General features: G+C 38.4%; 1 protein-coding gene across 6 annotated transcripts in view; it reads left to right on the plus strand.

Moving 5' to 3' along the window:
- Dicer1 (dicer 1, ribonuclease III) overlaps positions 1-20,285 on the plus strand; it is a 69,922-nt gene that overhangs the window by 33,565 nt on the left and 16,072 nt on the right. For all 6 annotated transcript variants that reach the window (XM_076849703.2, XM_076849706.2, XM_076849704.2 and 3 more), the window contains 13 exons: positions 5,555-5,687; positions 7,114-7,356; positions 9,295-9,449; positions 11,209-11,341; positions 12,092-12,167; positions 12,970-13,109; positions 14,591-14,770; positions 15,023-15,236; positions 15,430-15,583; positions 16,782-16,964; positions 17,203-17,308; positions 17,739-17,914; positions 19,283-20,063. In XM_076849703.2, the coding sequence (XP_076705818.2) occupies positions 5,555-5,687; positions 7,114-7,356; positions 9,295-9,449; positions 11,209-11,341; positions 12,092-12,167; positions 12,970-13,109; positions 14,591-14,770; positions 15,023-15,236; positions 15,430-15,583; positions 16,782-16,964; positions 17,203-17,308; positions 17,739-17,914; positions 19,283-20,063 (2,674 nt within the window). The remainder of the gene's footprint in view (positions 1-5,554; positions 5,688-7,113; positions 7,357-9,294; positions 9,450-11,208; positions 11,342-12,091; positions 12,168-12,969; positions 13,110-14,590; positions 14,771-15,022; positions 15,237-15,429; positions 15,584-16,781; positions 16,965-17,202; positions 17,309-17,738; positions 17,915-19,282; positions 20,064-20,285) is intronic.

Here is a 20,285-nt window from a genome sequence, read left to right on the forward strand (position 1 = left end):
GGAAAGTCCCAACCCTTTTTGAGGTCACAGGAATCTTCTGGGTTGACTGCTGTGGTATGGGAGCTGAGGCAAGACTGTTTGTTCAGCGTGCTAAATAGTTATGAGTTGTGCTTTCAACGAGGCAGTGGAAAAACTGAGAACTAGATTTGCAGTATGAATTGGATTATCAACTATGGGTTAAAATCTTCTGAGTTAGAAGAGAATAATGTTTGGAAGGATTCTGAGAATATTAGCAAAGGAGACAGTGAACCTGCATTTTAGGTTATGGTTTCCAGTTCCTTCCCCTTCTTCAATAAAGGCTAGTTTTTCCTGAGTATAGACCAGCCAAAGAACTATACTTAAATTTGTGCTAAATGGTCACCTAACATGTAGTCCTTTTAGTTTGTGGATGGATAGTCTATTATTTTCGGCCAAAAAATGGTCCATATTTTGTACTTAAGACAATCAGCTTTTCTATGCAATCTATTAATTGGCTAGAGTTGATCTCTTAAGAGCCTTTTCTGCAGGTGGTGATCTCTGAGGAAAAATTAAGCTTTGTTTCCTGAGGTAATTTGGGATTTTTTTTTTTTTAACTGCTTCTGAATGTTTGGGGGTTTTAAATTTTTTTGAGTAACGAGAAATTGGACTCGAGGGTAGTCATCTGGCAGTTTTCAGTCTGGTAATTTTTGTAGTCAATTGAGCCTGAACTTTCTGATGAATATGAAATAAAATAACTTTAGGTACTGAATTACCTTTAAATCAGAAGTTTAAGGTTGGAAAGGGACCTCGTTGACTATCTAATCCAGCCCACTTATTTTTATAAAAAAGAGAAAGTGCCCCAGGAGGAAAAGTGATTTGCTCTACATTAAATTGCTAGTTAGTGGCAGGACAATTCTAGAATCCTAATATCCCAACTCCTAGTTTCCATTTCTTTGTACAATCATCATGCCCCTGGGCCTCACAACACTGGAAACCAGTGCTTCCCAGTGGGAAGATGGCCAGGAGACCTGCACAGGACTGACTAGGGATTATTTCTTAGAATGGGAAAAAGGCATTTCTAGGGTAATTTTCTGGGGCTTGGAAAGAAGAATGATGCAAGTTTATTTTCCTTCTCCCATTTCTGTATGGTCCCCTACAACTGCCTTGTGTGGTGGGGGGTGGGGACTCGATCTGCATGTTGTTTTCATGTAGAGCTGTGTCAGTTTTCATTGCGGGAATATTAGCCTGGAAAGGTTTATCCAGAATCAATCAGTTACTTCCTATTGACTTTAAGGATCAGATTAATTGTGATCAGCTTTCATAAAATGCGGCTGGAATTTAGTGTTATAGGATGAATCAAGAGCAGTCTGAGGGTTGACTTTATGGGCAGCTAATTAAATGTACAATAGAAGTCTTGTTTCAGTAAGCTTTTTAATAAGCTTAGAAAAACTTCCTGAAATCCAGATTCTTTCCTTCCATCAGTTTAATGGGAGGAAAACCCTCTTTTGGTGGCTAGTTTCATGGGAGTGTAAGCTCTTTCCGTGCCCATCTAGTTTTCTGTTCTTCTGATGGGAAAGCTCGTTCTCAGCTGCTTTGGGTGTAGTAGAGGTATGTGCTCACCCCATGTTTATGGCTTTCCTTTTAGCATATATAGGGTTCTATAGGTTACTTTTAAGTATGCTTAATTTTTTTTTTTTACAGCACACCATGAGGAAGGAAGGTAGATAGGTGTTCTTAACCATTTTATAGATGAAGAAACCAAGACTCAGTTTGTGATCCTGCCAAAATTAACAGATATCAAGTGGCAGAAAATGGTTCCCGATTGGTCACCAAGTGTTGTTTTTTTCATCCTGTGATTTACTAGTATTGTGGGATATTAGCATTGAACAAACCCAAGTAATTTACATCCTGTCTCTACCCCTCCACACTTTTTTTCCTAATTTTTTGTTTTGTTTTGTTTTGGAATAGTTTTAGATATATGGAAAAGTTGGAAAGATGGTACACAGTGTTCCCATGTTCATCCCCAGACTTAGCTTCTCCCGTTGTCAACATGTCACCATTTGTTGTAACAGAAAACTAACATGGCACCTTGGTCCTTACTAAACATTAGGCTTTTTTTCTACTCCCATTCTCTTTTTAATCCCAGGTGTCATATGCATTATTGTCGCATCTCCCCAGTGTCCTCTGGTCTGTTTGCAGTTTCCCTGTCTTCCCTTGTTTTTCACAAGCATGGCCAGTCTCAAGGAGTATTTCCAAGCGTTTCATAGAACATGTATTTTTTATCAGCGTGGACCCAAGTTTATCTTAGACTTCAGGTTCTAATTCATACGGTTATGGTTTTGCTGCACACACTAGTGCAGCTTTAGCCATCGGGAGTTCATTGAGCTCCTGTGTCCCTTTAACATGCATTTATCCTTTTGTGTTTTTGAGTGTTTCCTTGTTTGGTAATAAGATGCTTCATTACCCTTTTTACCTTACTAGGGGTTTATGGGTTACTTCATATGTGGGAATGTTAAATATAAAAATGCAAAACTCTTGTTTTTCCTGCCCATTTTGCCAAAAGAACTGTGACCCTTTTACTTCTGCCTGCCTTTCAGAGGTATATTTTATGAAATTTTTTTATCTTTTATAGTACTAATACTTACCTTTTTATTGGTTTGTTAATAAAAGTGTATATAAAAAAGCTGTTATGTACCTGTCACATAGTGATATTAGTTCTTAAGTTTTTTATGGACACATTTGGGGAATGTAGCATCAGTATGATGTTCTGTGGCTGTCAATGAGAGGGATAGGTTTTTTGTATGGGTTTGGTTTTTGTTTTTCATAAGATCATAGAGAAATGTATTTGGTTTTCTCATACTAACAAGAAAATATAAGCAGTAAAGGATTCTCCTAGTGGTTTTATTTATGATGTATTTCAAGTACATGGTAGAAATTTCAGGTATTTTTGAAAAAAGTTTTTCTTTTATAGTTGTCTGTGCTGCATGTTTTTAAAAGGAATCTACTAGTTTTTGTTTACATATTTTCTGCTTGGGTTCATACTGACTCCAGTCTAATGGGAATGTGAATACAGCACGGTCTTCCCTCTGCCCAGAGTTGCATCAAGAAGTCAAGAATAAACATGGGGGAAAAAAAAGCAGTGTGATGGTAATTTTATGTCTACTAAATATAATAAAATAGGCGTTTTAATTTTAATGTTTTTTTAAGTTTACTTTTTTTTTTTGGTACTGGGGATTGAACCCAGAGGTGCTTAACCGCTGAGCCACATCCCCAGCCCTTTTTTATATTTTATTTAGAGACAGGGTCTCACTGAATTGCTTAGGGCCTCACTAAGTTGCTGAGGCTGGTTTTGAACTTGTGATCCTCCTGCCTCAGCCTCCTGAGATGGTGGGATTGCAGGCATGTGCTACCACACCTGGCAATTTTATTTTCTTAATCAGTGCATTTTTACAGAACTTTTCAAAAATATTAGTCTCTGGATTGGAGAATTTTTGAAAACCTGATTCTGTACTCTTTATAGTGTGAGAAGCACTGAGCACCAGAGAACAGTATAGTTTATCAAGCAGCATGTTTGTGGAACAATTCATATAAACTCAGTTGAAAAATCAAAACACTATTTTCTCTGACCCAGTCCATGATAACAAGAAAATCAACTGACTCTTTTTTTTTTTTTTTTTTGGTACTAGGGATTAACCCAGGGGTGCTCTACCTCTAAGCCCTATCCCCAACCCTTTATTTTTTGTTTTGAGACAGGGTCCTGCTAAGTTGCCTGGGCTGGCCTGGAACTTGCAGTCATCCTTTCTCAGCCTCCCAATTGCAGGGCTTAAAGGTGTGCACCACTACGCCCAGCACCACGAAGTCTCTAGGTAGTTTGTTAGTCTTTATAAAAACTCCCTGAGGACTGTGGACACTTGTTTCCCTTGTAGCCTGTGGCTTTATCTTGGTACATGGTTGGCCATCCCTTAAATTCATCCAGTAGAGGAATCATTGTCTTTTCTTAATGTTATAGCATAGGTATGTGACATTTAATTATTGCTTCCAAGATGTTTTTAATGTGGGTGTTGTTTTTTCTGTTCTCTGCAGTATTGATGTGTGTGTCATTAAGGGGAAATTCATTATGTTAGTGTTTCTATTTTTCAGATAATTGAAGTGTACCCGATTTAGAAATTTGGCCAGGTATATTCTTTGCCTAATTTAGAGTAACTTTAAATGCATTTTTAAAACCCCTACCATGTTCAAAATGATGCTTATTTATATAAAGTAAAATTTGGATCTACATGTTATTTCTAAGATGATTATTTCATATTTTAGACTTTTAGGAATGCTATTTGTTTGAATGTAATTCTGTTCTCTGTTACTGGCATCATAGTTATAATAAAATAATTAAATGAAGGACCTTGGAATATAATAAAGAAGTCTCAGGTTCTGGACATTTTAAGTCCTTGGACTGTGGAGCAGACGCTTGAGCCACCTGGACACACAGTGTTCTGCTGGTTGTGGGTGGAGGTCCTCTGGATGGCCACTCAGTTCTTCCCGCTCTTTGATATTAACCTCTTTCACATATTTCAAAACAAAACAAAAAAGATCTGACTTAAAATGCAATTTTCTATTAGGAATTTATACTATGTATGACTTCAGAGGATCCATATGGAATCACTTACCTCAGGTGTGGAACCATTTATCTTGTGTGCTGAGTTTCTGAATATGGGTATTTCCAAAATAGCTGTAATGGCAGCACTAACTGTTAACCTTTGATGCCCATGTAATATGATCCTGTCCTGTAGCTCTTTCCATGTCTTAGCCAGAAGGCCAGCTCTAGGTTATTGGCATTTCAGGTTAATACAGAGGGCCAGGCAGGAAGGGGATCACAGCTCAGGGGTCTCTTTCAAGAGAGGAGGGTGGGAACCTCATGGCATTGCTATACTAAAGGCCATTCCTCTGCTGTGCGGATGCCGGTCAGCTGTCTGGGTATCAGAAGGTATTGGGATTGAGATGGCCAGGCATTTCTGTCCCAAGAGCTCTGCTCCTAGAGATGCAGGGTGTTGGGGAAGATGAAAAGAAACAACTGTCGTTTTCCACATGTGGCTAGAATTCTTTTGCCACATGGAAAGGGGTCTGAGTCCCTCTGCTTGGTGTCAGGCTTGGCAGTCCTTGTTCTGTGTGAGCACTGTCACAGAGGAAGGAGCATGGCGGCTGCCAAAGCCCGTCATGTAGCAAGTGTGTCTTTCCTCAGAAGTCTAGTTCTGAAACCAAAATGTGCAAGGAACTATGTCTCTCTCTAACTACTCTGGGCCTACTCTGGACCAAGTTCCTGTTCTGTCATCCTCACCAATCAAAACTTGGAGGTAGTGCCCCCGTTTCATTTGTCAGCGGAAGTCAGCCTCAGGCATGGCATTGTAAGTACTTGGTCCACAGACACGTGTGGCAGTGATTTCTGTTGAAGCAAGGTAGAAAGAAAAAAAACAATACTGTTGTCTGGTATGTTGGCAAAAAATACTGAACATGTATTTCTAGTTTAAAGGAGACCTTAAAAACAAAAGCTTAAATGTTTTTCCCTCAGCAGTATTTAACTTCCAAATGTGTATAATTTTCTTAGATTGATAAAGGAAGCTGGCAAACAGGATCCAGAGCTGGCTTATATCAGCAGCAACTTTATAACTGGACATGGCATTGGAAAGAATCAGCCTCGAAACAAACAGATGGAAGCAGAGTTCAGAAAACAGGAAGAGGTAACTTAAATCAAAATAGCCATACAATAGCAATTTTCAGAACATAATACAGACAAACTTTGCTGTAGCAACTCCTTTCTTCAGAGTTCTCCAGCAATTTCTTTTTCTCTGTAATAGAGGACAGTTGTTTATTTATAGAACAGCTGTCCCATGAGGTGCTCTATGGTGGTATATAGAATAGCCGTCTGGTAATTCAGTTTAGTCTCTTCATTGTTGTCAACCAGTTCATTTTCCTTTATTGGATTGATGTCACAGCTGCATCTCACAGAAAGAATAAAGCCTGGATAACCGTAACTCCCCTTGGCTCCGTATAGCTAGGAAGTAGCACCTGAAATTTTTTCCTAGAAAAATGTTTTCTTTTTTTAAATATTTATTTTTTAGTTGTAAGTGGACACAATTTTTTATATTTCTGTGTGGTGCTGAGGATCGAACCCACTGCCTCACGCATGCTAGGCAAGCTCTCTACCTTTGAACTACAACCCTAGCCTCCCCACCCCCCCTTTTTTTTTCCATTTGGAGTCCTGCCTTGGTTGAATACTTTGAAAAATAATACTATATTTTGTAGATTTTAGTTTAAAATTTGTTGTGCTTTTAAAGGTTGAATATAGAAGACAGCATTATAAAGATTCTGAAAGTTAATACCATATTCAGGCTTATAAGAAAAACCTTGTATTTAAAGTTCTTATTTAAGTTAAACTTAGCAGACTAACTGTTGTTACAGGCATTTTATCACAGCTTTTTATAGTATTCAGGGCTCAGGGAGTCCAGAACAAGACAAATAGATGTGACTGTCTCAAAACCAACTACGTTGTTATTTCACTTACCCCAGACTGGGGAGTGATAAGATTTTAAATCTCACATGAGATTTATTTTAATCAATTCTGATTTTTTAAATGGGAAATTTCCAAACGTGCTAGAAGGTAAGCAATGCTCTGCTTGTAACTTTTAAGTGGATTAGCGATTTCAGTGATGCAGTTTTGATAATGGAGGTAGTGCCCCCGTTTCATTTGTCACACAGTGGGATGTTAGTGGTGGTCTCACAGACATGAAGTGTCAGCATGCAGAATCAGAATAGCTAGAGGACTCTAGAAGTGGTTTCATTTGGTCACTTAGTTCGTTAGACCTACTTATCAATAAAGAAGGCAGCCCTTTCAACTTGAAGACTTGCTTGCTATGATTTGTGACATGGGTACTTCTCAAAAGTAGAAAGGCATTTTGATTTTCCATTCATTTTCAGTTGAAAACTCCTGTCATTAAAGTTTCTGTGTCCATGTAGCCATGCATATGGGTTTCTGTGATGCTCTTATCTTATCTTACTTAGGCTTCCCAGCGTGTTTGTCAGACATGGACATTATTAATTATTGTTATTATATTGTTTTCTTGAGAAAATTTCTTAGAATTGCTTTTCTTGGTGGATTTTTTTCAGGTACTTAGGAAATTTCGAGCACATGAGACAAACCTGCTTATTGCAACGAGTATTGTAGAAGAGGGTGTTGATATTCCAAAATGCAACTTGGTGGTTCGTTTTGATTTGCCCACAGAGTATCGATCCTATGTTCAATCTAAAGGAAGAGCTAGGGCACCGATCTCTAATTACATTATGTTAGCAGATACAGACAAAAGAAAAAGTTTTGAAGAAGACCTGAAAACCTACAAAGCAATTGAAAAGGTAAAGTCAAAAAATTAATGTGGTGTCTTCTAGATAAAAATGACTTATCCACAGAGAATAGTGTGATCAAGGGGTTGCAATGCATATATTGCAAGAAATTTTAGAATATCTATTACAAAGACCCATTAGTATTTTGTGATGTGTTTGGAAGTTCACAATAAAATACCAATGAAAAGTATTATACAGATTTAATGCAATTCCTATTAAAATCCCAGTGACGTTCTTCATAGAAATAGAAAAGGCAGTTGTAAAATTTATTTGGAAAAATAAGAGACCCAAAATAGCTAAAGCAATCTCCTTAGCAAAAAAAGTGAATCAGGAGGCATCACAATACCAGACCTTAAGCTCTACTACAAAACTATAGTAACAAAAACATCATGGTATTGGCACCAAAATAGACTTGTAGACCAGTGATACAGAATAGAGCACACAGAGACAAACCTTCATAAATACGGTTATGGCATAGTAGACAAAGGTGCCAAAAACATGCCCTGGAGAAAAGATAGCCTATTCAACAAATGGTGCTGGCAAAACTGGAAACCCATATGTAGCCAAATGAAATTAAACCTCTATCTCTCACCCTGCACTAAAATCAACTCAAAGTGGATCAAAGACTTAGGCACTAGAACAGAGACCTTGTGCCTAATAGAAGAAAAAGTAAGCCCAGATCTTCACCATGTCAGCCTAGGATCTGACTTCCTAACAAGACTTCTGAAGTGCAAAAAGTAAAATCAAGAATCAATAAATGGGATGCATTCAAATTAAAAAGCTTTTTTCAGCAAAGGAAACAAACAATAACGTGAGGAGAGAGCTTACAGATTGGGAGAAAATCTTTACCATATGAACCACTGATAAAGCATTAATCTCTGGGATATATAAAGAACTCAAAAAACTTAACACCAAAAAAACAAATAACCCAGTCAGTAAATGGGCTAAGGAACTGAACAGACACTTCACAGAAGATGAAATTCAATTGATCAACAAATATATGAAAAAGTGTTCAACATCTCTAGCAATTAGAGAAATGCAAATCAAAACTATACTAAGATTTCATCTCCTGTCAGAATGGCAGTCATCAAGAATACAGACAATGATAAATGTTGGCAAAGATGTGGGGAAAATGGTATACTCATACACTGCTGGTGGGACTGCAGATTGGTACAACCACTATGGAAAGCAGTATGGAGATTCTTTAGAAAACTTGGAATGGAACCACCATTTGATCCAGCTATTTCACTCCTCACTTTACACCCAAAGGACTTAAAATGCAGCCATGTCAATGTTTATAGCAGCTCAATTCACAATAGCTAACCCATGGAACCAACCTAGGTGTCCTTCAATAGATGAATGGATAGAGAAAATGTGTGTGGGGGTGTGTGTGTGTGTGTGTGTGTGTGTGTGTGTGTGTGTGTGTATCCAATGGACTATTACTCCGCTTTGAAGAAGAATGAAATTATGGCATTTGCCAGTAAATAAATGGAGTTGGAGAATATCATGCTAAACGAAATAAGCCAGTCCCCAAAAACTAAAGGCTGAATGTTTTCTCTAATATGTGGGTGCTAATTCACAATAAGGAAGAAAAAAAAAATACTAATGAAAATGTTCATAGGGATCATTGGGGAAGGATGTGGGGAGGGTGCAAGGTAGTTACTGTTCGTAAGTTATGGAGGGAGGTGAGGAATGCATATGCATTTGTGCAACACTGGTGGTCATGTGTGCGTGAGACCTGATACTGTGTGGCATGTGTCTCCATATGATTAGAGCTGGGATGGATTCTGCATGAGAGTTCTCTTTAGCAGGTGACTTAAAGAGTTTTGAAATATGTTTAGGAGAGATGGATATGTCCCGTTAACAGAGCTTTGTGGGTATTGAGAAAGACAACTCGCATATGTCAGAGAAGACATTTGTTCTTATCTTAGTTCTGTTTTTGAATGTCAGATTTTGAGAAACAAATGTTCCAAGTCTGTTGATACTGGTGAGGCTGATGTTGATCCTGTTGTGGATGATGACGATGTTTTCCCACCGTATGTGTTGAGGCCTGATGATGGGGGTCCCCGGGTAACAATCAACACAGCCATTGGACACATCAATAGGTATGGAGTCAGGTCATTTGTGTGGAAACGTGTGAGTATTGCAAGACTTAAGTCTCAGCCTGTTAAGTATGATTTTTATTTATTTATTTTTTTACATTTTGAAATCATCAGTCTTCAATTATGAGTTATAATATTTTGATGTCAGAAAAGTTGTTTTTTTCATGCAAAAGCAGGATTGTAATAAATACGCAATAGTCATTGATAAGGTTGACATGGTAACATGCTTCTTTTAATTAGATAATTTTATTAGATGTGATGATTTTTTCTAAATCTTGAGATTTGTTGTTTTGTCCTATAAATGTTGGCTAATGTTGACTTCATTAGTGATTAAGCAAGATTATTAATAAATTTATATTTTTGAATATATTCTAATTTACTTTGTCCTGAGCTGATATCATGTCTAAGAATTAAGAAAGACAGATACATACCTAGATATATATCAGAACAAATTTTATTCAGAGGTAAAATAAATTTTGATGTCAAAAATTCCAATTTGGCCAATGGGAACCCTTCAAGCTATCTTCTCTGTCTTTAAACATGTCACCATTGTTCTTGAATGCTTCCTTCTTTTCTGGCACAAGATGTTCTAGTCTCAAATGGAATAGATTCCTGCCCCAACCCTGATCCTGTGGCTGGTTTCCATGGGCCCTGGCTTCTTTTAGTGGAGAATGAGTTGTGTGTGGAAATCAAGATCTGGACCATAGGTGTGTTCATTGACACTAGGGTGTTAATGTTGCCAGACTTTTTAGTGGACAGGGCTGTTTTGCCTGTTTACATTATGTACATGTTCATATCTGTTTGTGTTCAAATGCATGTTGACGCCTCCATTTACTTCTGTTTCTGATCACCTATCTTTTGTTACGTCTACTTTCATGTGACACTAAAGGATTTGTTCTAGATTTCTTCTTGTCTTTGTACCTCCCTTCTCTGATGGTGAGGAGTCTGGTTTTGTGGTCCTCAAACATAAACATCTATGTGCTCTGTCAGCCTGCCTGGAGCCAGTCTCCCCACTCTGTGATGTGCCCTGACCGCCCACTTTGTACCTTCTCAGGGCTGGTGTCATTCCAGCACCCTCCTTAATTGGGCCTGGCTTCCTCAGCTGCTCTGTTACTCTTCTTGCTTTGATGCTCTTACGTCAGGCTATCTGTGTCCTTTTTTTGATGTCTTTTTTACATCCTAATAGTTGCTGGCAAATGTAAGATTACTAAGGAGCAAACGCTGGCAATATTTCCTATTCACAGATTCAGAAGAATGCTTTGTGTGCTGTGCAAAATGGTCACACTAGACACATATGGCTATTTAAATTCGAGGTTCAGTTTAAATTAAAGTAAGATTAAAACTTTTCCCAGCTGGATGTGGTGGCACATGCATGTAATTCCAGTGACTCAGGAGGCTAAGTAAGGCAGGAGGATCATAAGTTTGAAGCCCTAATCAATTTAGTGAGAGCCCTCTAACCCTCGTCTCAAAATAAAAAAGTGCTGGATGATGTGACTCAGTGGGTAAGCACTCCTGGGTTTAGTCCTCAGTAACTCACCCACGCACACACAAAGTGTAGTTCCCTAGTTGCACACATCAATTTCAAGTTCTCAGTTGTATCTTATTGAAAGTTTGAAGCAATGAAGTATATACTTCACATGGAAATGCCAATCCAGTGAACAGGAAGAGGGACATGAGAAATCAAAGTTCAATTGTGAATATCAGTACAAGTTTTTCTATTTTTCATTGTATATTCAGCTTTATGATTTCTTTTTGTTCACAGATACTGTGCTAGATTACCAAGTGATCCGTTTACTCATCTAGCTCCCAAATGTAGAACCCGAGAGTTGCCTGATGGTACATTTTATTCAACTCTTTACCTGCCAATCAACTCACCTCTTCGAGCCTCCATTGTTGTAAGTTAAAAAAAATAAAGGATTGTGTCTTTTAAAGTATGTCATTAGTGGATTTTTTTCCTAGCTTCTCTAAAACATACAAGTTATACATTTGGCTTTAAAGTCTTCTTTGAAAAGTAGACTCAGTTCTCTTTTGCAGTCAGCTACATATTAAGATTATTCAGATTTTGAATAGACTGTACAGTGTACAGGCTCTTAGAATTGCACTGGGGACCTCTGCAGTTCCCTGAGGTCTACTGTGCAGACACTTCTGACTGAATCATTCAGTTGAGACCTCGAGATTCACCGTGACACAACTCATTGCATGTAGCTGAGCTACTCTAGTTATCTTGTTAGCTCAGAAATCTGCCTTTTGTAAATCTGTTGGTCCCAGCATTCATTTGCAGATACTGCAAGATGATGGCTTTATATTGTATACAGAAAGCTGCTGAGTACTGCTAATCTGTGTTATGTCCCAGTGTATCTGTATTTTGTATATTTTTGTAGATTAGTAAAATTAGGTACTTTAAAGTCTTAATTAATTTATTAAAATTAGGACTTAGTTTTTCTCGGGCAGAGTTTTTAAAGATGAACATTTCAATTATGGAGATTAGGATATTTAAAAGCATAGTGGTGTTTTTAAATATGAAGAATTTTTTTCTGGTAAATTGAACTTTAAAGATCCTGGGGCAGAGATTTCATAGTGTTTCATGTGCTGGTGATAACATAGCCTCAGGCATATGCAGTGGAAAAGTTTTTTATCATTTCTAGGGCCCACCAATGAGCTGTGTGCGATTGGCTGAAAGAGTCGTAGCTCTCATTTGCTGTGAAAAACTACACAAAATTGGTAAGTAAACATGTTTGAAAAACATATGTAAATAAAAATAAGTTTTAAACATTGTAAAAAAGAAGTACATCAGGACTTGACAGGTTTCTGGGGAGTTTGTAGAGCTGTGAATATGGTGCTCTTGGTGAGCTTTTATGGATATAAATGCAAATATAACTGGAAAGCCTGCCGCGTCACGGGAGCTCTCCATAGCCTAGCTGTGAACAAATGCTACTTATTTGCTTCCTTTTCTGACTCCTGTTAAGGACATAAAAGTTAGGGTTAGGGTTGTGTGTAGAGGTGTAGGTGTGTTTGTGTGTTTGTGTGTGTGTGCGTGCATGCGCGCGCCAGAGAGGGGGGGAGGGGAGGGAGAGGGAGGGAGAGGCTAGTGTCTCATATTCATCTTTACTGTGTTGAGTGTAATTATTTTGTTTTTAAATGGGAAGACTTGTTCTCTGTGGCCTTTTGTTTAGAAGCGATATGTGCTATTTTCCCATTCATTTTTGTTCCCCCAGTGAAGGGGATTGGAACCCCAGGCCTTTTGCATGTTAGGTGAGCCTCTATCACTGAGCTACAATCCCAGCCTTAGGTGTTTTTAGTTTTGAGACTTGGATTTGCAGTTCTGCTCATATTGAGTCTGTGGATGTCAAAGTGGACTGCCTGACGTCTCACCTCTGGTTGCTTTGACCTTGTTAAAGGTAGAAGTGCTTTAGTTCTCACTGCTTTTTCACTGACTTCTTAGCATAGTACTGTTTTAGGTTATTTACTAACCAATTAGCAAAATCTGGGTTGTTTATATTAACTCTCTTTTTTGTTTTCTCAGGTGAACTGGATGAACATTTGATGCCAGTTGGAAAAGAAACTGTTAAATATGAGGAAGAGCTTGATTTACACGATGAAGAAGAAACCAGTGTTCCAGGAAGACCAGGTTCCACAAAACGAAGGCAGTGCTACCCAAAAGCAGTTAGTATTGGTTAGAACTGAATAAAAATCTGGCCTTTCTGACTTGATTTCCTAGTGTATCAACTCTGAATCTCTCTGCGTGGTTGTGTTTCCAGTCTTGTGAGTTGACCCACGTAGTGGGTATCGCTCATTTCTCCGATTCATAACTTCTCTCAGATTAGCTTGTTTCACTTTAGATATTGTTTGTTTTATTCATTTTGGGTTATTGTTTTTTCCTCAAAAGGATTCTTGGACTCATTAGAATGAGTTTATTTTAGTCAGAGACACCATTGGTTCTCCCTTATGGTGTGAGCCTTGCCCTGCTTGCCATTGGCACTGAGACAGAGGTGTGTGTGAGGCAGTGGGCGGGTGAAAGATGCACAGGGGCGGAGCATGGTCTCAGCCAGGAGGTCAGGGTGGGCCTCTGGGGTCAGAACAGGTGGTCTCTGTGGACTTCTGTGACATCTGACAGATTGACACACTAAAACCTCCGAGTCTGACTTCTGGGTATAGCCATACTTGCTAAAGTATTTATTTTAAAAATACTTATTATATTTTTATGTCATAAGAACTTCAAACAAAAGCAAGATTTTGCTGTATACTTTTATCTTAGTCTAAATGTATGGTTCTTTTGCTTTTACAGGTTTTATTTAGTTTCACTTTTAACAAATTTATATATTTATATATTCACAGCCATATTGGTTTTGTAAAACTCATGAGCTTTATCCACTTTTGAGAAAGCTTGTTTTCTTCATGCTGAGTCTTCCTGTTGGACTATTTTCATATGGCGGATCCCACAAATGATGAGTGTTTTGAGAGCATAGTACTGCCTTGTGAACTGTTGAACAGACTTCTGCTGTCCCTTGTCCAGCATTTCTGTACCTTTTAACTATAGATGCAGTGATTTGCCGTTATCTCAGAAGCTGCAGGACCCTAGTCTGTAGGCTATATTTATAGTGAAAGCTTAGGAACAATTGGGATAATTTAATTATGGCTCACTCTCATAATGAGATAGCCATTAAAAATGATTGTGGTGATTCATTGAAAAATACTCTCATGTCTTAACTGGGGATAAATCAGATTATTTTACACACAGACACACACTCATGCTCACAGTCTGTTGTGTGATTTTATTTGTATTGAAAAATAGGAGTGTGTATATGTCTATATATGTTTATGCATAGAAAAAAGTTTAAGGAATTATGCAGTATATCAAAATATGACTGAAGATTCTTTTAAAAAATACAATTGATCTAATGTAGTACATTAGTGGTGATATTGCAGTGATTCTTGATTCCTCCTTCCTTTCTCCCTTTCTCCTTCCTTCCCTCTGTTGCTCCCTGTTGTGTTACTGGGATGGAACCCATGGCCTCACGCATAAAGCTCACTACCACTGAACTGCGTCCCAACCCTAGTATGCTAGGAAGAATTTTCTTGCCAACACCTAGAATAGAGGCTATTTATACTTGTGCATGATACTCAATTTTTGTTTCCAACTCTAGATTCCAGAGTGTTTAAGGGATAGTTATCCCAAACCCGAGCAGCCCTGTTACCTGTATGTGATAGGAATGGTCTTAACTACTCCGTTACCTGATGAACTTAACTTCAGAAGGCGGAAACTCTATCCCCCCGAAGACACCACACGATGCTTTGGGATACTGACAGCCAAACCCATACCTCAGGTAGACCTTCTATCATGACTGTCGGGTTGAAAATATCTTAGATTTTGCTTTTTTAAAAAAGAAATAAGGAAAGGAAAATTAGTAGTAAGTGTCTTCGTTAACTCAGCATATTTAACATTTAAAGAGTGGGGTATCTCTCAAGGCGGGGGTATCTCTCCTGCTGATAGAAGGCATCATTTTCTTCTCAAGTTAACTATATTGGGGTAAAGACTTATTGACTTTGAAGGGTGCTTTTGTTTTCTTTTTGCTAAGATTCCACACTTTCCTGTGTACACACGCTCTGGAGAGGTCACCATATCCATTGAGTTGAAGAAGTCTGGATTCACGTTGTCTCTGCAGATGCTCGAGTTGATTACAAGGCTTCACCAGTATATATTTTCACATATTCTTCGGCTTGAAAAACCTGCACTAGAATTTAAACCTACAGACGCTGATTCAGCATACTGTGTTCTACCTCTTAACGTTGGTAAGAAGGGCCCAGGCTTGAAGTGTAGCCACAGAAAGAAAGTTTTGCTGATAATTAGTTAATCAGATATACTATAGCAATCTCTCACTGTGATGACTCTACATTAGGTACATGTTAGTACACAGCTCAAGTCAGAAAGAATCTTATCTGTGTTATATTTTAATAAGCTAAAGAGTCTATTTTCTTTCCTAAGTTAATGACTCCAGCACTTTGGACATTGATTTTAAATTCATGGAAGATATTGAGAAATCTGAAGCACGCATAGGCATTCCCAGCACAAAGTATTCAAAAGAAACTCCCTTTGTTTTTAAATTAGAAGATTATCAAGATGCAGTTATCATTCCAAGGTAGGTGCGTAAGCGGGAGGGAAAGCAGTGTGGTGCTTCGTGAACTCGGCAGTGGGGCTGCATGACCCTTCACGGTAGAAGGGGCTGTTTTCTCTGGGCTACTTGCTTTACAGAAACCTAAGCATTGTTAGTAGAGAGATTTTACTTATGAAGGTCAGAACATCTAAATAATGTTGATTGTCTTTCTTCCTAAAGCCTCTATCCTTTTAATTTCCTAAAGTCTTATATAATTTGATCACACATAATAGTTTTGCTTCTTAAAATTTATATAAGTTATATAAATGTTATGTAAGCTCATGAAGATAAGAAGTCAGAACACTTTTTTCTTATTTTGTGAAAATTTAAGGATGAACTTTTGGGACAATAAAATTAATTTTGGAACTTTTCAAAAATTAGAGTACTTGTATAATTTAATCTTTGTTTGATTTTTTGGGGGGAGGGGGTTGTGTGCCTTGAAAGCCATGTTTTAAATGACAGTTATCACCAGTCTATTACTGTCATAGGTAAAATAGTAACTTATTTTATGTGGCAAATATCTCACAGTTAGCATTAGTGATATTCAAAGTATTCATTAACCTGAGCATGTGAGTACACACCTTATAATCCCAGTAACTCAGGAGGCTGATGCAGGAGGATTGCAAGTTCTAGGCCAGCCTCAGCAACTTAGTGGGACCCTGTCTCAGAATTAAAAGTAAAAATTAGGGCTCATTCCCCAGTACCACAAACAAACAAGAAACCAATATTCACTTGGTTGTAAGTTTTTGTAAGCTTTCTCTTTTGATTATATTGATGAAATAGATTCTCAAAGATACCATATATCATTCATGTATTATCAAAGTGTAGATATTAAGAATAAAAATAACAAAATAGGAGAGAGCAGAGAGTCAGTTTTTAATTGATAAAAATAGATTTTTTAGGGGCTGGGGTTGTGGCTCAGTGGTAGAGTGCTTGCCTAGCATGTGTGAGGCACTGGGTTTGATTCTCAGCACCACATATAAATAAATGAATAAAATAAAGATCCATCAACATCTAAAATAATATATTGTTTCCTGTTCAGTTGAAATACATCCTTTGGAATTGATGTTTTCATTTCTTTTTAACCTTTTGAATTCTTAATCATAATTTGTGTTTCTAATTAAAACAGTTATGTCTTGACAAAAGTTGATTTAAACAGAAAAGTAATTCTTTTTCTTTTCAGATACCGCAATTTTGATCAGCCTCATCGATTTTACGTAGCTGATGTGTACACTGATCTTACCCCACTCAGTAAATTTCCTTCCCCTGAGTATGAAACTTTTGCAGAATATTATAAAACGAAGTATAACCTTGACCTGACCAATCTCAACCAGCCACTGCTGGATGTGGACCACACATCTTCCAGGTGAGAGCTCCATAAGTGACATCGGATTGCACTGGAGGGTTTCATTTTGGTCAGGATCACATGCAGAGGTTCCCTGTGCCCCTGGCCTACCCATAGACTCTGAAATCAGGACCCTTCTGCACCCAGGCATACCTGGGGAGTTTAGGAGTCTGTGGTTAAGTGAGTACGCTGAAGTTAGAAAACCACTGTGAAAGCATACTTACTTTTGTTTGACAAAATTGTTTTGAAATTTTTATAGACTTAATCTTCTGACACCTCGACATTTGAATCAGAAGGGGAAAGCTCTTCCTCTCAGCAGTGCTGAGAAGAGAAAAGCCAAGTGGGAGAGTCTGCAGAATAAACAGGTACTGGTTGTTGCTGGTGTAGTCACTGTGTTTGAAGATAAGTTTCAGTTTTACATCATCAGGTTCTCTGAGTGATTTGCAAATTTGGGGGAAGTCACTCTACCTTAGATTTTGTTTTGTTCTAATCAGTATTATATTTTGAATTTTACTTGAATATCTTCTTCAGTAAGGATTGAGCATTCTGCTTTTGTCATTAGTCCATGCTGTATCACACAATCATCCTCATGAATCTTAGGTCAAATTCCATTTAGACTTAAAGAATTATTTAAAAAATATATGTGAAATTAGATCTTATTAGCGTTTGTAATTTTCATCTTCATCCATTATTGAAATTGGTCTTTTAATTTACTTTAAAAACATTTTGTGTATGTGTCAGTGTGCATGTGTGTGCTTTTTATTTATCTATTTACCTTTTTTCCTTACTCCAAAGATACTAGTTCCAGAACTCTGTGCTATACATCCAATTCCAGCATCACTGTGGAGAAAAGCAGTCTGTCTCCCCAGTATACTTTATCGCCTTCACTGCCTTTTGACTGCAGAGGAGCTAAGAGCCCAGACAGCCAGTGATGCTGGCGTGGGAGTCCGATCACTTCCTGCGGATTTTAGGTATGCCTATACTGTTGGCCAGGAAAAAAATGGGTCGTGAAGTCCTATTGTGAGAATGGAATTAATTATTTAATTTTATATAAAATATTTCTTTTGAAAGTAAAGGCAAAACATGGATGTCTAACACATTTAAAAAATGTCTTGTTGGACTTGCAAGTGAAAATTGGCACGTTAGGTTATCAAGCCCTCTGTTCTTACCAAGTTACAGAGGGAGGGGAGCCCGGAAGCAGAGGTGCTTACTCGTCCCTCAGTGCTGACATGGAAGTGAGTGAAAACAGGTCTTTAGGACAGCTTCCTCTTTGGAAGAAAACCCTGTATATTAAAAAGCAGTTACCCTGGGCTGGGGATATAGCTCCCTTGGTAGAGTGCTTGCCTCACATGTACAAGGCCCTGGGTTCAATCCACATACAAAAAAAGGTCTACCTCAGTGTATTCTTTGTGTTCATTATTTTTTTCCCCCATTAGTAAAGTCTCTGCACCCTAAGGAAATTTTTGGTTTAACCTCTCAAATTAATTTTGGTTATCCAATAGTCCAATTCTAGGGATTGAAAGAACTTTAAAAATACAACATTAATGAGGCTGAAGTTGAAACTCAGTGGTAGAACACTTGCCTATCACATGTGAGGCACTGGGTCTGATCCTTAGCACCACCTAAAAAAAAATAAATAATTTTTTTAAAAAAAAAGGTATTGTGCCCATCTACAACTAAAAATAGATATATTTTTAAAATATTGATTTTTTTTTTTTTTAAGCCATAGTTGGACATAATACCTTTATTTATTTATTTTTAGGTTGTGCTGAGGATCAAACCCAGAGCCTCACATGTGCTAGGAGAGCGCTCTACTGCTGAGCCACAAACCCAGCCCTAAAAATATATCTTTAAAAAATATAACATTGACAATCGCAGCTCTGTTGATTGAGTACCTGCTACAGCGTTAAATACATGTTTAAATGAGTCAGCCTATATTAGCTCATTTAATCCAAGGGCCATCCTGTGAGGCAGGAATCGTGAGCTGCATTTCCAGTTGCAGAAACTGAGCCACAGAGTTGTGTAAGCCGCTCACCTAGTTAACCAGAGGATCTGGGTTCCAAGTCCTAACAGCCACCTTTAGGCTGTGCCATGTGCCTCAGTCATCACACTGTGCTCGGGCAGGGCGGAGGGCAGCCGAGTGAAACCAATCCTATTTATAACTGACTTTGTGTGGAGTGTCAAGTGATGTTGATTTCTAGCTTGGAAACTTGTTTCTCTCTAAAAGTAGAGGAGTGTCTTTATTTTGTTCTTTACTATTAGTTTTTTAAATTGAAATTGCTGCATTCTTAGCTAGTCCTTTTGAGGGATCTGAAGAAGTTATGAAAATGTCTTTGCAGATACCCTAATTTAGACTTCGGGTGGAAAAAATCTATTGACAGCAAATCTTTCATCTCAATTTCTAACTCCTCTACGGCTGAAAATGATAATTACTGTAAGCACAGCACAATTGTAGTCCCTGAAAATGCTGCACATCCAGGTGCTAATAGAACCTCCTTAGAAAACCACGACCAAATGTCTGTGAACTGTAGAGCATTACTCAGCGAGTCGCCGAGTAAGCTTCAGATTGAGGTTTCAACAGATCTGACAGCAGTTAATGGTCTTTCTTACAATAAAAACCTTGCCAATGGCAGTTACGACTTAGCTAACAGAGACTTTTGCCAAGGAAATCAGCTGAATTACTACAAGCAGGAAATACCTGTACAACCAACTACCTCATATCCCATTCAGAATTTATACAATTACGAGAACCAGCCCAAGCCCAGCGATGAATGTACTCTACTGAGTAATAAATACCTTGATGGAAATGCTAACAAATCTACCTCAGATGGAAATCCTGTGATGGCTGCGATGCCCGGTACGACAGACACCGTTCGAGCGCTTATGGACAGGAGGGGTGCTGAGCAGAGCCCTTCTGTTGGGTACTCCTCGAGGACTCTTGGCCCCAATCCTGGACTCATTCTTCAGGCTCTGACTTTGTCAAATGCCAGTGATGGGTTTAACCTGGAGCGGCTTGAAATGCTTGGTGACTCCTTTCTAAAGCACGCCATCACCACGTATCTGTTTTGCACTTACCCTGATGCTCACGAGGGCCGCCTTTCATACATGAGAAGCAAAAAGGTAAGCTGTGGTTCTCTGGGTTGAGCGGCATGCTCTTCAGGGGCCTGCTGGTAGTTTGCAGGGTAGTGTGACCTCGGGACAGTCCGCCAAGCGCTGCACTTCCACAAGGGCCAGGTGAAGCCTGTGGGTTCTCGCCAGGTGACATGAGTGCTCCATGCTGTCGACACTCGGGTTCAGGGGTCAACTGATGTTTGTATGCTTTATTTATTCATAGAAATTCAG

Source organism: Callospermophilus lateralis, chromosome 3 (assembly GCF_048772815.1).
Source record: "Callospermophilus lateralis isolate mCalLat2 chromosome 3, mCalLat2.hap1, whole genome shotgun sequence".
Taxonomy (NCBI): Eukaryota; Metazoa; Chordata; class Mammalia; order Rodentia; family Sciuridae; genus Callospermophilus; species Callospermophilus lateralis.